The sequence below is a fragment of the Tupaia chinensis genome, unplaced genomic scaffold (genome assembly GCF_000334495.1).
Source record: "Tupaia chinensis unplaced genomic scaffold, TupChi_1.0 Scaffold000013_1, whole genome shotgun sequence".
Lineage (NCBI taxonomy): Eukaryota > Metazoa > Chordata > Mammalia > Scandentia > Tupaiidae > Tupaia > Tupaia belangeri.
Window position 1 is genome coordinate 3407294 of NW_006159443.1, and position 13510 is coordinate 3420803.

At 42.1% G+C, this 13510-nt stretch overlaps 1 protein-coding gene across 1 annotated transcript in view; it reads right to left on the reverse strand.

Moving 5' to 3' along the window:
* UCHL3 (ubiquitin C-terminal hydrolase L3) overlaps positions 1 to 12792 on the reverse strand; it is a 66184-nt gene extending 53392 nt beyond the window's left edge. The window contains exons 1-2 of the mRNA XM_006139968.3: positions 12662 to 12792; positions 12538 to 12549 (exon numbers count right to left, since the gene is read on the reverse strand). Coding sequence (XP_006140030.1) covers positions 12538 to 12549; positions 12662 to 12703 — 54 coding nt within the window. The 5' untranslated portion in view covers positions 12704 to 12792. The remainder of the gene's footprint in view (positions 1 to 12537; positions 12550 to 12661) is intronic.
* Positions 12793 to 13510: the final 718 nt, after the last annotated feature.

The window sequence follows — 13510 nt, forward strand, 5'->3', positions numbered from 1 at the left end:
CTAGGCCCTCCAGCCAGCCAGGTGTTCCCATGGGCATCTCCTGTGTGTTCAGGTCACCCAGGACTCAAACCTGAAGCCTTCTCATGTGGTTCCAGGAGAGTACAATGCCTCCCTACCATCCATGCCATCACAGCTGGGCTATACTTTTTCTTAACTTTATACTCATATCACCAATCAAATGAGATAGATATAAAAACATTTCACTCAACAGGTATCTATTAAATACAGTAGTTACATTCTGTGACTCCAGGTCACTAAGTCAGAATCACAAAGAAACCATCATATGGGGGCCAGCAGATAGTGTGGTGGTTAAGGCACTGGATTCTCACATGGCTGACCACAGTTCCAGTCCTGTACCTGGCAGCTTAAAACGTACATCGGATAGGAGCCGGCAGGTGGTGTGGTGGTCAACTTATTCTTTCTATCCCATGGTCCAAGGAAACATTTTCCAACCACACACACACACAAAGTATTTATAGAGCCAGCCTCCTAATGTGGCAGTCCAGGGCTATGCACAGAAAGTTAGATCCCACCTGGCCAACGGCGGTTCAAATACCAGTCCTAGTAGCTTGATAAACATGCTGGGCACATGTGTGAACATGCCCAAAATCCTAATGGATGGAGAAATGGAGGAAAAATGAAATGGAGGATTGAAATGGAGGACTGTAACGTGGCCATACCCATGCCCATGCCCTACTTGGAGGTGTTTTTTCTCTTCACTCTCTCTCCCTCTCTCTCTGGTGAGAGCACATGCCCTTTGGAAATAAAACAAGATTATTTGTAAATAATTTTTGAGACAATTATGTGTTAGGAGCTAGGAATTTCACCTTCACTGCCACTGACAAGGCAGGTTTCTCTGTATCTTTTTACCTATGAGAACTGAGTTTGGGAGAGGAAGTGATTTCTCAGGGTCAGTACCAGAACCCACATGCAAGGCTGATTGCTTTGACATCTATATACTTTTAGCCTTGTCTCCACTGTTCAGGGTATCTTTTTTGTATTCTTTTCTCTAAGTTTAGCCACAAAGATCTCTTAGGGTCATCAAAGGGTTTATAACCAGGGCAAGCAGGTGGTGTACCAGGTAAGGTGCTGGATTCCCACAGGTTAATTGTGGTTGGAGTCACAGATCTACCATCTTGAAAATCACACTGATGAGTGTAAGTACATGGCCAAAATCCCAGGAGAAAGGGTTGCGTTGTAGCCACTCACTGTTTCTCTCTGGTGAGCTCTTGTGCACTATGACAAAAACCTTAAAAAAAATCTATAACCACCTCTTTCCTACAGGTTTTTTCTAGACTTCTCTATCTACAAAAATGCTAGTCCCTAACGGATAATGAATCCTTCTCATTCTTTAGGTGATAGTCAAATAACAGAAACTCTAATAATTTTTTTTAGTAAAAAAGAAAATTCACTGGGACCAGCAGTTTGCGTAATGGCTATGTCGCTGGACTCCCATGTAGTTGACCACAGTTTGAGTCCTGGACCTGGTGGCTTAACTCATGCCAGATGCGTGTGCATGCGTGCCCATGATCCCAAGAGGAGAATGGAGGAGAAAAGATTGTGGAATGGCCATCCCCTCTGGGGGGTGATTTCTCGTTTTCTCTCTGTCTCTCTCTGTCTTTCTGGTGAGTACACGCGCCCTATAGCAAAAACCTTTCCTAAATAAATAAATAAAATTAAAATAAAATTCACTTTTGTTTCAAATTTTTTCTAAAGCCATTTCCTCTGGCTTTTAATGGCTCCAGGCAGCCACAGATTCTACTTTGTTGCTAACTTATTAATGACTTGAATTATGAAAGAAATTATCCAGATCTAGTAAATGCTTGAGATTACTACCAATAATAATAGTAATAATCACTAGATGCAGAACTAAGAGAATAAGAATTATATAAGAAAACATCAGCTTAGGAACAAGTAAAATATTTTGAATGGAGATTGAGTAAAGAAAAAAAAAATGAAACTACAAATAGAGAATGGGCAACACTGAAAATGTTTCATGTGATGATTACGGAGAATGAGGATTTTCTTCACTGCAGGCTCAATAGGCTCTAACTACAAAACTGTCAATAAGGAGATGAACTGCTAGTCTGCTTTAAAGGAAGGATTATTCAAGATAATGTAAGTAATAGCCCGCTATACTCAACAGAGATTATTTAGCATGGAGTACAGTACCAGCTCTGGCAGGCATATTATAAAGGCTAATGACCCAAGAGACCCAAAGACCATGAGGAAGAACAAGGTTCTGTAAGACATCACATGGAGCATCTGGGCATATTTTAAGACTTAAATGATTATGATCCTGTCCCTAGGAATATTTATAGTGCCACGGAAGAGCAATTGGATATATTGTATGTGGTGTCAATGGAAAGACTAATGAACTACTGGAATAAGAAACAGGAAAGCAGATTTCGTTTCAATAAAAAGAAAATAATCACTCTAATCATGCTATACAATGGTCTCATTATTATAATTTTTTTTAAAAAAACTACCTTATGAGATGGAACACTGCTCATTGAAATTTTTACACAAAGGATTCATGACCCTATTAAAGATAATTTGGAAATTTTTCTTTTTTCTTTTTTTTGTTTATTGCCAAAGGGGACACACACTAATCAGAGAGAGAGAAAGCACCCCCTAAAGGGGGATGGTCACACACAATTCCTTTGCCTCCCTTTATCCATCTCATCAGGACTCTGGCCATGCAGCATGTACATCCAGCATGTTTCTCAAGTGCTGGGACCAGGACTTGAACCATGGTCAGATAAGTTGGATCTGGCTTCCTTAATCACTATGCTGTGGGACTGGCACCTGGGAAAGATTTTCTGGAGCAGAAAAGTAGCTTTATAAGATCTATTCTTTCTCCCACTTCCTAACTATCTGCTGAGAGCCATCCATGGGCCAGGCACCACTGTCAGTACTTCAGACTTTTCTCTGCCCTCACAGAACGTACATTCATACACCAGACAGCATCCATTATAAACAAGGAAACACATACACAAGCAAGATAGTTTCAGAAGGTGGGATGTATTATGAAGAAAATTAAAACAAGATGGGATGACAAGATGGGGGGATGCTTTGACTGTGTGGTAAAGGAAAGACTCACTGAAGTGGTAACATGATGTTCAGCCACAAATGTCACGAAAGAATCAGCCACGAGACATCCTAGAGTAGAATGACTCAAAGTAAAGATGAGCATGTGTAAAAAGTCTGAGTTAGGAACAAGCTCAGCATCCAAAGACCACAGGGCAGCATGAGGGTGGCAGGGGCAGGCAGCACCTCCATATCCAGTTGTGGGAAGAAGCCGGAAGTACATTCTAAGCACACACAGTGGAAGAACACTGAGTGTTTTAAGCAGAGAATCACAAGATGTGATTCACGTTTTTAGAAAATTGTTTTGGAAAATAGATTTTAGGGAGGCAAAAGGTGAAGCAGAAAAACTAGTGAGGCTACTGTAAATTCTAAGCTAGGATAATGGTGTCTTGGGTTGGCAGAAGAAATGGAGAGAATTTGGGATAAATTTTGATATACAAACCTACAAGTGTTGCAGATCAGGGCCAGCAGGTGGCATAGTGGTTAAGGTGTTGGACTCCCACATGGCCTACTTCAGTCCAGGACCTGGTGGCTTGAAAATCACATTGAGTGCATGTGCATATATGCCCAAAATCCCAAGAGGCTAGCCAAGAAGGGATTGTGGCATGGCCATCCTCCCTCAGGGGTGATTTCTCACTTTACTTCTCTGTCTCTGTCTCTCTCTCTTTGGTGAGCACACATATCCTCTGGCAAAAACCTAGGGAAAAGAAAAATGAAAAAAATAGTTGTGGATTAATTGAATTTGAGGAGAAAAAAAAAGAATATTATTAAAAATAGCTAACATTCAAGCCAGTCTACGTCTGGTGGTTAAGTGAGCTGGATTTCATGTGGCCGACCATAGTTCAAGTCCCAGACCCAGAGACTTGAGAAACAACCTGGGCACATGTGTGTGCATGCCCCAAACCCCAAAAGGAGGGAGAAATAGAAGAGAAGGAATTGTGGTGTGATTGTGTCCCTGGGGGAGGGGGGGGTAGTGCCTCTCTCTCTCTCAAGTATGTGCCTGAGTATATGTACCCTCTAGCAAAAAAAAAAAAAAAAAGCTAACATTCATAGAATATAGGCTTTGTTCCAGATAGTGTACTACATACTTTATGTGTAAAATTATTTAATCCTTACAACTTTCTAGGAGATTAGGAGGGAGTCTAAGAAATTAGGAAGCTGAGGGGCAAAGAGTAGCTGCCTATGGTCTCAAAGCTGAAAGATGGCAGAGCAGAGATTCCAAACAGGTCAAATCAACGTATGATGGCTTCTTCAAACCTGCAAGTTGTAGAAAAGAATCAATGACATTAACTTGAACATCAGACAGAAGGCGGTGTCCTTGGAAGATTGGGAAACAAATGGCTTTGGAGAGCGGTAGAATAATGTAAATCCAAGTCCCTTTCTAGGACACATAAAATTTAAAGTATCTATAGACATTCAGATGAAGATATCAAAGAGAGAGTTGAGTATATGGATTTCCAATTTGGTTGAGAAGTCAGGGTTTAAAGGAACACAAGGTCAGCTATGTGATGATAGACGGTATTAAAACTACGTAACAGAAAACACTGCTTGGGAGAGAATACATACAGAAAAGATGAATTGTCTAGGATGAAGTCCTGAGAAGCTCCTTAGACATTAGAAAGGAAATGATACAGCAACAGAGGATCTAAGAAATAGTCGTGGAAACAGGAAGTAAACCAGAATAATCGCAGAAGCCAAGAAAACACAGTGTTTCAAAACGGATAAGGTGTTTTGGGACCAGCAGTTGGCCTGATGGCTATGTCGCTGGACTCCCATGTAGTCGACCGTGGCTCAAGTCCTGGATCCGGTGGCTTAAACTCACACCAGGCGCGTGTGCGTGCATGCCCAAGATCACAAGAGGAGAATAGAGGAGAAGGAATTGCAGTGTTGACATCCCCCCTGGGGGGTGATTTCTTGCTTTCTGTCTCTCTGTCTCTGTCTTTCTGGCTAGTGCACGTGCCCTACAGCAAAAACCTCTCCCCCCCAAAAAAGGATAGTGTGCTATTCAATGCTGCCAAGACAGCCAAGAAATACGGTGCCAGAGAAGTGACCGCTGGATCTGGCAAAGTGGCGACTGTTAGGAAACCTGATGAAAGCAGTCACAAGGAAATGGGGGTTAAGGAAACATGAGATGGGACTGAATACAGATGAGGTAGTAGCAACAGAACCTATGAACAATTTTTTGTTTAAAAGTTTACAAAGGAGAGCAGAGACAATGCAGTAGCTAGAGGAGAGCAGAGTATTATTATTTTTTTCCTAAAATGGAATCTAGTAACTAGACAATTCTTGTACATGGCTAGTAATAACTCAACAGAGAGTCTCTAAGTCTTTAACTCTGCATTTAAGCAAAATAAAAGCTATGTTAAAGTAAATGTATATACTTACGAACATTATACTCCAAAGTTTGCCTCCTCAGTAAAAAAACACAGAAGTTTCTAGAGGACTTCCATATAAAAACCATTGGTTTAAAACGCTAAAATACACATAATGTGCTGCATTCAAATCACAAAAAATAAGAGATGGAAATCCAACATGGTCTCAAATGATACATGATTGCTCATATCTCAGACTGTGCGTTTTACTAAAAAAAGGTAGAAAGTCACTGTGGTGCAGCAGAAAAGAGCAGTGCCCTAGAAGGCTGGAAGTCCCATGTCAACCACGGGTTCAGACACTGGGTTAGCCTAAGAACACCGGGTAGGCGCACTTGGATATCCAAGCTCCTGCAGAACTACAGGGCTGGAGCAAGGGGATCAGGGTATGAGGAGACTCTGAGGATGGGGCTTTCTCTTTCTCTCTCATATGTGGGCATGTGCACATTCCATCATATAAAAAAACACAATTCCTGATACCTAATTATCTGTAACTTTCTATCTGTTGCCAACTGCTTTTTATCCTTTAAATGTGTATGCAAATAAGATACAGCTTTACATTTTTTAATGTTTTCCTGTCACTAAGCTGACTTTATTCTAAGTCTTGCTGTTGCATGACAAAATACCCTTGAAAAGGGTTGACAGCATAATAACTAACAAGAGAGATCATTTCTTACCACATCTGAGATGCACCTGTTACTAGTAATGTTGAACAATACTGATTCATACATGATAGATACATTTTGAACATTCTTATACAACACTAGGCATCATTAGATGGTAAAATAGCATTTCCTCAAGCTAAATAATACAAGCAACTACCAGGTGGTAACAAAAGTAAAAATCCTATGACTCCATTAGGTGTAGAGAATAAAAGCGTGGGGTGGATATAGTTGTTAGAGTTTATTAATTCTATAAACTCTTTTTAAAATTGCATTATTTATTTATTTTATATTATTTTATATATTATTTATTTATTTTGGTATGGAGATGGGGGAAGAACAGGTACCCTGCCAGGGTCTTGCCATGCAGCGATGTTCCTCCCAACCAGGGAGGATCACAGGCACACAGGAGTGTACCCAGCACACTCAAAGTCACCCAAGGTCAGAACCTGGGCTGCCCACGTGGCTCCAGCATCACACGGCAGTCTCCTATCACCTGCGCTACACAACTGGGACTAATTCTCCACATCCTAAGTCAATTTAACGTCTTCCATTTTCTATTCTTTGTTCTGCCTCTAACACAGAGAGAATCTAAAAATAAATAAATAAATAAATACTCGCAATTACTTTGATTAAAACTATTGAGTCATTCGAAAAGTTGTTATGCATTTTTGCATTAGAAAAAGAAAAATATGTCATGACTTTCCCAATGATCCAATACTTCTTAGATATTTATTCATTATCCTACTAATGGCAAATCTGTTCATGAATTTCTTCCATGATTAGAAGAGTTGGAGAGAGAGAGGCAGCACCTACAACAGAGTTCTGATGCTGAGATCCACCCCAGCCTCGGCCAGCCCCACATTATAGACAGGTATGTGTCTAGTGTACCATGGGAAGTCTCTGAACTTGAACTGGGAACCTTCCTGTGCAGGACTGTATTGCAAAGCATCTTGTTTTAATGTTGTACCACCATCTTGCCCCCTACACTATTCTTAAATAGTTTTTTAAATTTATCTTTTATTTTTAATAAATAATTTTAAAACAAATTGACCACACCAGAACATGTCAAGTATACTGCACAACTATATCCTAAATAACATCTTTCCTCTTTTATGTCTCCTTAAAAGCCCCTTGCACTTAATGGTTATCTGTGATGATCTGGAGTACCCTGTAATTTGTTTGCTTTAAAAAAAAATAAGTTTATTTATTTATTCCTTCCATGAACAAAAGGAGACAGAAAGAAGGACACAGTATCCCTAAAAGAGTTTTGATCAACAGTCTATCCCCAGATTTGGCCAACCCTGGATCACAGATATGTGTGAGCTCCACACATTCAAGGAGGCCTTCACATGTGAACCAAAAGCCCTCACAAAGGAGGTCAGCCTCACAGCATTGCAACATTCATTCCTAACAAAAACACTCAGAAAACTAGGGGAAAAGGGGAACTTCCTTAGCCTGATAAAAAGCATCTACCAAACACCCAGAACTCATATATTTAATGGTGAAAGATCAAATGTTTCCTCACTAAGACAGAATAAGACAAGAATGTTCCTCTTTCCATTCTTTTCAACTTTTCATTGAAGGTTGAGCCAATACAATAGGGCAAGAAAATAAAGGCATACAAAAAAATTTAAATTAAAGTCTATTCACGGAAAACAGAACCGTTGGTATACAAAAATCTCAAATTATCTACAAAAAAAAGGCAGTGAGAAAATGCTGATAAATAAATTAATCAAGGCAGCAGGAGAGAAAGTTAACATATAAAAAACAAATACTATGGGGACCAGCAGTTAGCATAATGGCTATGTCACTGGACTCCCAGGTAGTCGACTGCGGTTCGAATCCTGGACCCAGTGGCTTAAAACTCACGCTGGGCACGTGTGCGTGCGTGTCCAAGATTCTGAGAGGAGAACGGAGGAGAAGGGATTGCGGCATGACCATCCCCTTGGAGGATGATTTCTCGCTTTCTGTCTCTCTGTCTCTCTCTCTCGCACGCGCCCTACAGCAAAAACAAAACAAAACAAAACAAATAGTATGAATTGTACTTCTGTATACAGCAATGACAACTAAAAATTGAAACTTTAAAACAGTATCATTTACATGGAACCAAAAGTCATTAAACACTATTAGTTATAAATACTTGTTAAACATCTACAAGCTAGGGACTGGAGGATGTCATAACAGTTATGCCGTTAGATGCCTATGTAGTTGACCACAGTTTGAGTCCCTAGATCCAGCAGCTTAAAATTCATGCCAGGCATGTTTGCGAGTATGCCCAAAATCCCGAGTGGAGAATGGAGAAGGGATTGCAGAATGGCCATATCTCATTTTCTGTCTCTCTGTCTCTTTCTGTCTCTCTGGCAAGCACGCATGCCATATGGCTACAAATCTCTCTAAAAAAGGCGAAGAAAAAAAAAAAAAGATCTGCAAGCTGAAACTATAAAACATAGATGAGGGCACAGTAGTTGGCATAATGACTGTGTCACTTGGACTACCACGTAGTCAACCGCGGTTCAAGCCCTGGACCCAGCAGCTTAAACTCACGCTGGGCACATGTGCGTGCGTGCCTAAGATCCTGAAGAGGAGAATGGAGGAGAAGCAATTATGGCATGGTCATCCACCCTGGGGGGGGGTGATTTCTTGCTTTCTGTCTATCTTTCTGGTGACCACATGTGTCCTATACCAAAATCTGCTCCAAAAAAAAAAAAGATGAAAGAAATCAAAGACCAAAAGAAATGATACTGCCATTATGGACTATGAGATTTAGTAATGTTAATATGTTACTTTTCCCCAAAACATAAGTTTAAAATTTTCACCATCAAAATCACAGCATGACTTTTGATAGAAACTGACAAGCTGATTCTAAGATTTATATGGAAAGACAAGATAACGACAATAGCCTAAATTCTGAAAAAGAACAAAGTTGGAAGATTATACTTTTCATTTGAGACTAGCAGGTGATGAGGAGGTGAAGGTGCTGGTTCAAGCTCTGGACCAGGAGGCTTGAAAATCACAGAGCATGTGCGCATGCATCCACAGGAAACTGGAGGAGAAGGGACTACAGCATGGCCCATCCCCTGGGGGGTGATGTGTCAATGCCCACCCCTTTCTCTAGTGAACACAGGTGCTATATATATATAGCAAAACTGAAAACAAAAAACTTTTTATTTGAAGACCATATAAATCTACAGTAATCAAAACAGAGTAGTACTGGTGAAAGGCAAACATAAATTGATGATAAAAGAGTAAAAAGCTCAGATACATGGTAAACTTATTTTTCACAAAGTTGGAAAAATAATTTTTCATTAGATCTGAGAGAAATATGCTTCTTTCATATGGCGCTAAACCAGGAATTAGAAATACCAATTTATTCAGCTTTAAGATTTTTCTCTTGACAAAGACAAAACGCGTTAAGGGAAAAATGATCAGCAAATTTCAAAGGGGGGTGGTGTGTGTAAAAAAGAAAATAGCATTCACAGGGAAAGGCACCATAAGAATATAAAATATAGGGGCCAGCAGGTGGTGTGCTGGTTAAGAGTGTTGGACTCCCACATAGCCAACCGCAGCTTAAGTCCTGGACCTGGCAGCTAGCTTTCTCACTTTCTCTCTCTCTCTCTGTCTCTGTCCCTCTCTGGTGAAAAAAAAAATTTAAAAAAAGGTTAAATAAATAAGCTAGTGACCAGGAGATGCCTGGGGGGGGGTGATTTCTTGCTTTCTGTCTATCTTTCTGGTGACCACATGTGTCCTATACCAAAATCTGCTCCAAAAAAAAAAAAGATGAAAGAAATCAAAGACCAAAAGAAATGATACTGCCATTATGGACTATGAGATTTAGTAATGTTAATATGTTACTTTTCCCCAAAACATAAGTTTAAAATTTTCACCATCAAAATCACAGCATGACTTTTGATAGAAACTGACAAGCTGATTCTAAGATTTATATGGAAAGACAAGATAACGACAATAGCCTAAATTCTGAAAAAGAACAAAGTTGGAAGATTATACTTTTCATTTGAGACTAGCAGGTGATGAGGAGGTGAAGGTGCTGGTTCAAGCTCTGGACCAGGAGGCTTGAAAATCACAGAGCATGTGCGCATGCATCCACAGGAAACTGGAGGAGAAGGGACTACAGCATGGCCCATCCCCTGGGGGGTGATGTGTCAATGCCCACCCCTTTCTCTAGTGAACACAGGTGCTATATATATATAGCAAAACTGAAAACAAAAAACTTTTTATTTGAAGACCATATAAATCTACAGTAATCAAAACAGAGTAGTACTGGTGAAAGGCAAACATAAATTGATGATAAAAGAGTAAAAAGCTCAGATACATGGTAAACTTATTTTTCACAAAGTTGGAAAAATAATTTTTCATTAGATCTGAGAGAAATATGCTTCTTTCATATGGCGCTAAACCAGGAATTAGAAATACCAATTTATTCAGCTTTAAGATTTTTCTCTTGACAAAGACAAAACGCGTTAAGGGAAAAATGATCAGCAAATTTCAAAGGGGGGTGGTGTGTGTAAAAAAGAAAATAGCATTCACAGGGAAAGGCACCATAAGAATATAAAATATAGGGGCCAGCAGGTGGTGTGCTGGTTAAGAGTGTTGGACTCCCACATAGCCAACCGCAGCTTAAGTCCTGGACCTGGCAGCTAGCTTTCTCACTTTCTCTCTCTCTCTCTGTCTCTGTCCCTCTCTGGTGAAAAAAAAAATTTAAAAAAAGGTTAAATAAATAAGCTAGTGACCAGGAGATGGCATAATAGTTATGTCACTGGACTACCATCACTGACTGGTCTCTCTGTCTCTCTCTGTCTGTCTGGAGAGCGCACCCGCCCTATAGCAAAAACCTCTCCAAAAAAAAAAAAAAAAAAGACGAATATAGAAGATACACACTAAGATCTAAGCTTTGTACATTTCTAGATTACAAAAGAAGTAAGAACTCAGAGAGTAAGTGTCATTTCAAAATCATAATAAACCTGAGAGGTTTGTTGCTTTACATTAGATACAACTTTTTTTGTTGTTTTGGAGAAGTTTTTGCTATAGGGCGCGTGCACTCGCCAGACAGACAGACGGAAAGCGAGAAATCACCCCCTAGGGGGGATGGTCACACCGCAATCCCTTCTCCTCCATTCTCGGGATCTTGGGCACGCAAGCACACGCGCCCGGCGTGAGTTTAAGCCACAGGGTCCAGGACGCAAACCTCAGTCGACTATGTGGGAGTGCAGCGACATAGCCATTACAACTAACTGCTGGTCCCAAACCTTTTTTTTTTTAATGTAAGTAATTCATTATAAGCTTTGAAAATCAAAAGCCAATTTTAAAAATATGCAATGAATCTTTACCCCTTGGTGGTGAAAGAAACATCCAGGGAGTATATGATTAACTAAGAAGGCAGTAAAAAGTAAACAAGCTGTTAAGAATGAAAAAACGGGCAGCTGGTGGCATGGTAGTTATGGCAGAGGCCGACTGGGTAGTTCTAGTTCTGGACCCAAGGGCTTGGGAAAAACACCAGACACAGACGTGTACGTGCCCAAAGTCCCAAAGAAAAGCTAAGAAGGGACTGCGGTGTGGTGGCCCTCACTGCGGGATGCTTTCTCAACACATCCCCAGTCCCCACCAAGCGCATCTGCCCTACAGCGAAATTAAAACGAGAAGAGGGTAACACAAGGCACACCTGAGCAAATCAAAGTTTATACTTGGTGGCACTAACTCTTCTTGGAACTAAGTGGCTGGTAGACGTTCCCTCTTTCCTCCCCACATTCCACCCTCCATTTCCCAGCAAGAACTTTAAGGGTTATAAGTGGCAAAGATACGGCGTGGGAACTCTTAAACCCCGCTTTCTGTGGCATAAACGCAACTAAACGTTCAGTTTTAAAAGACTGGAAGAGAAAGGGGGCGTGGTGGGGCAGAGAAGGGATTTGATGGAGCAAGAGGATGACTAGAAGATGATTTCATACCGAAGGCGGTGGATGACATTACCAAGACTGGGTGGGCGAGTTTCCAAAGCTTGGAGTCAGGAAGTAGAGGCAAATCAGTCACCCAGAAGGTACAGGGGTAGGAAAACTATGGAATCGGCACTAGCAGGAAGCAAAACGAAGAGGAAGGCGGAATAGGAATACAGGATGAAGACCCTCAAACCTCAGACCCGGTGGTCCCAGGACACGTGAAGACCCAGGAATGGGACCAGAGGCCCCGGGCAGCTGGGGGCAGCTCTGGGAGCAGCTCTGGGAGCCAGGTGTGCAGCAGACGTCCGTAAAAAGGGCTCATCCGCCTGAAGCAGAACAGGACGGGCCCTGGCGGAACTACATCCCAGAATCCTTGGAAGCGTGGAGGTGGAGAGAGGGCACAGAGAAGCTGACCCAGCAGGCAGCAAGGACTCCGGGGTCCCAAGCGACAGACACCTCACTCACCTGGTTGGTGACCTGAAAAGGAAACAGAACACGACTTAGAGACGAATTGCTGTGGGCTAGCTGTAGCCGCCTGGCTCCCTCCGCCCCTGCCCGGAGCCCCGGCCCGGACCCGACCAGCGCTCACCTCGGGATTGGCCTCCAGCGGCAGCCAGCGCTGACCCTCCATGGCCCCTCTGCCCTGCCCCTCTTCGGCTCTGACAGCCGCCGCTGTCGCCGCCGCCGCTTCCGCCCCCGCGCGCCTTGACCTGGGCTCGTCCAACCTGCAGCCCGCAGAAGGGGTAACTACAGAAGTGTGTGACAACCCGTCAGCCTCTTTATAGATTCCTGCAGATTCAGGTGTCAGGTATTGTATTTACATTAAAGTAAACTCTAAAAGGAAGAAATAAGATACATATTTCTACCTCGGAAATAAAACTCAGAACCCGAATTCACAACGCGCGCCCCTCATGCTTGGACTCTCCGTAGCTGAGCCAGGCGCTCACGTTCTACGCATGAGCCAAGCTCAGACCTTAAACCACGTGCTCGCTGGCACCCTCGCCTTCCTGCAGTGTCAGCTAGAGGCGCTAGGGGGTGCGCCCCCGAGTCTTGTTCTGCAATGGAGGTACCAGTTGCTCCCTAGGAGAACACTGCAAGGACAGGGGAGGCCTTGCAGGCTTAACCACTTTGTCAGGCTGCACAAGAGATGTATTGTTGTCTGCTCTTGCAGAGTGAGGGGCATTTCTACATATCTCTTCAGTTCTTTTTGACTAAAAATGTTGAGTACCTACAATGAATCAGACCTGGCCCTAGGTGTGTGGACACAAAGCTGAGTTCGCTACAGATTGGAAGTGGGTAAGATAACGGAGAAACAATAAATAATGCATGGAGTAATGACAGCATGGGAAGTGCTGAGCTACAGAGGAGTGCAGCTAAAGAGGGGAATGAGTGTCCAGAAGGCTTCCTGGAGAAAGTCCTTTCCAGGAGCCTGGTAGGT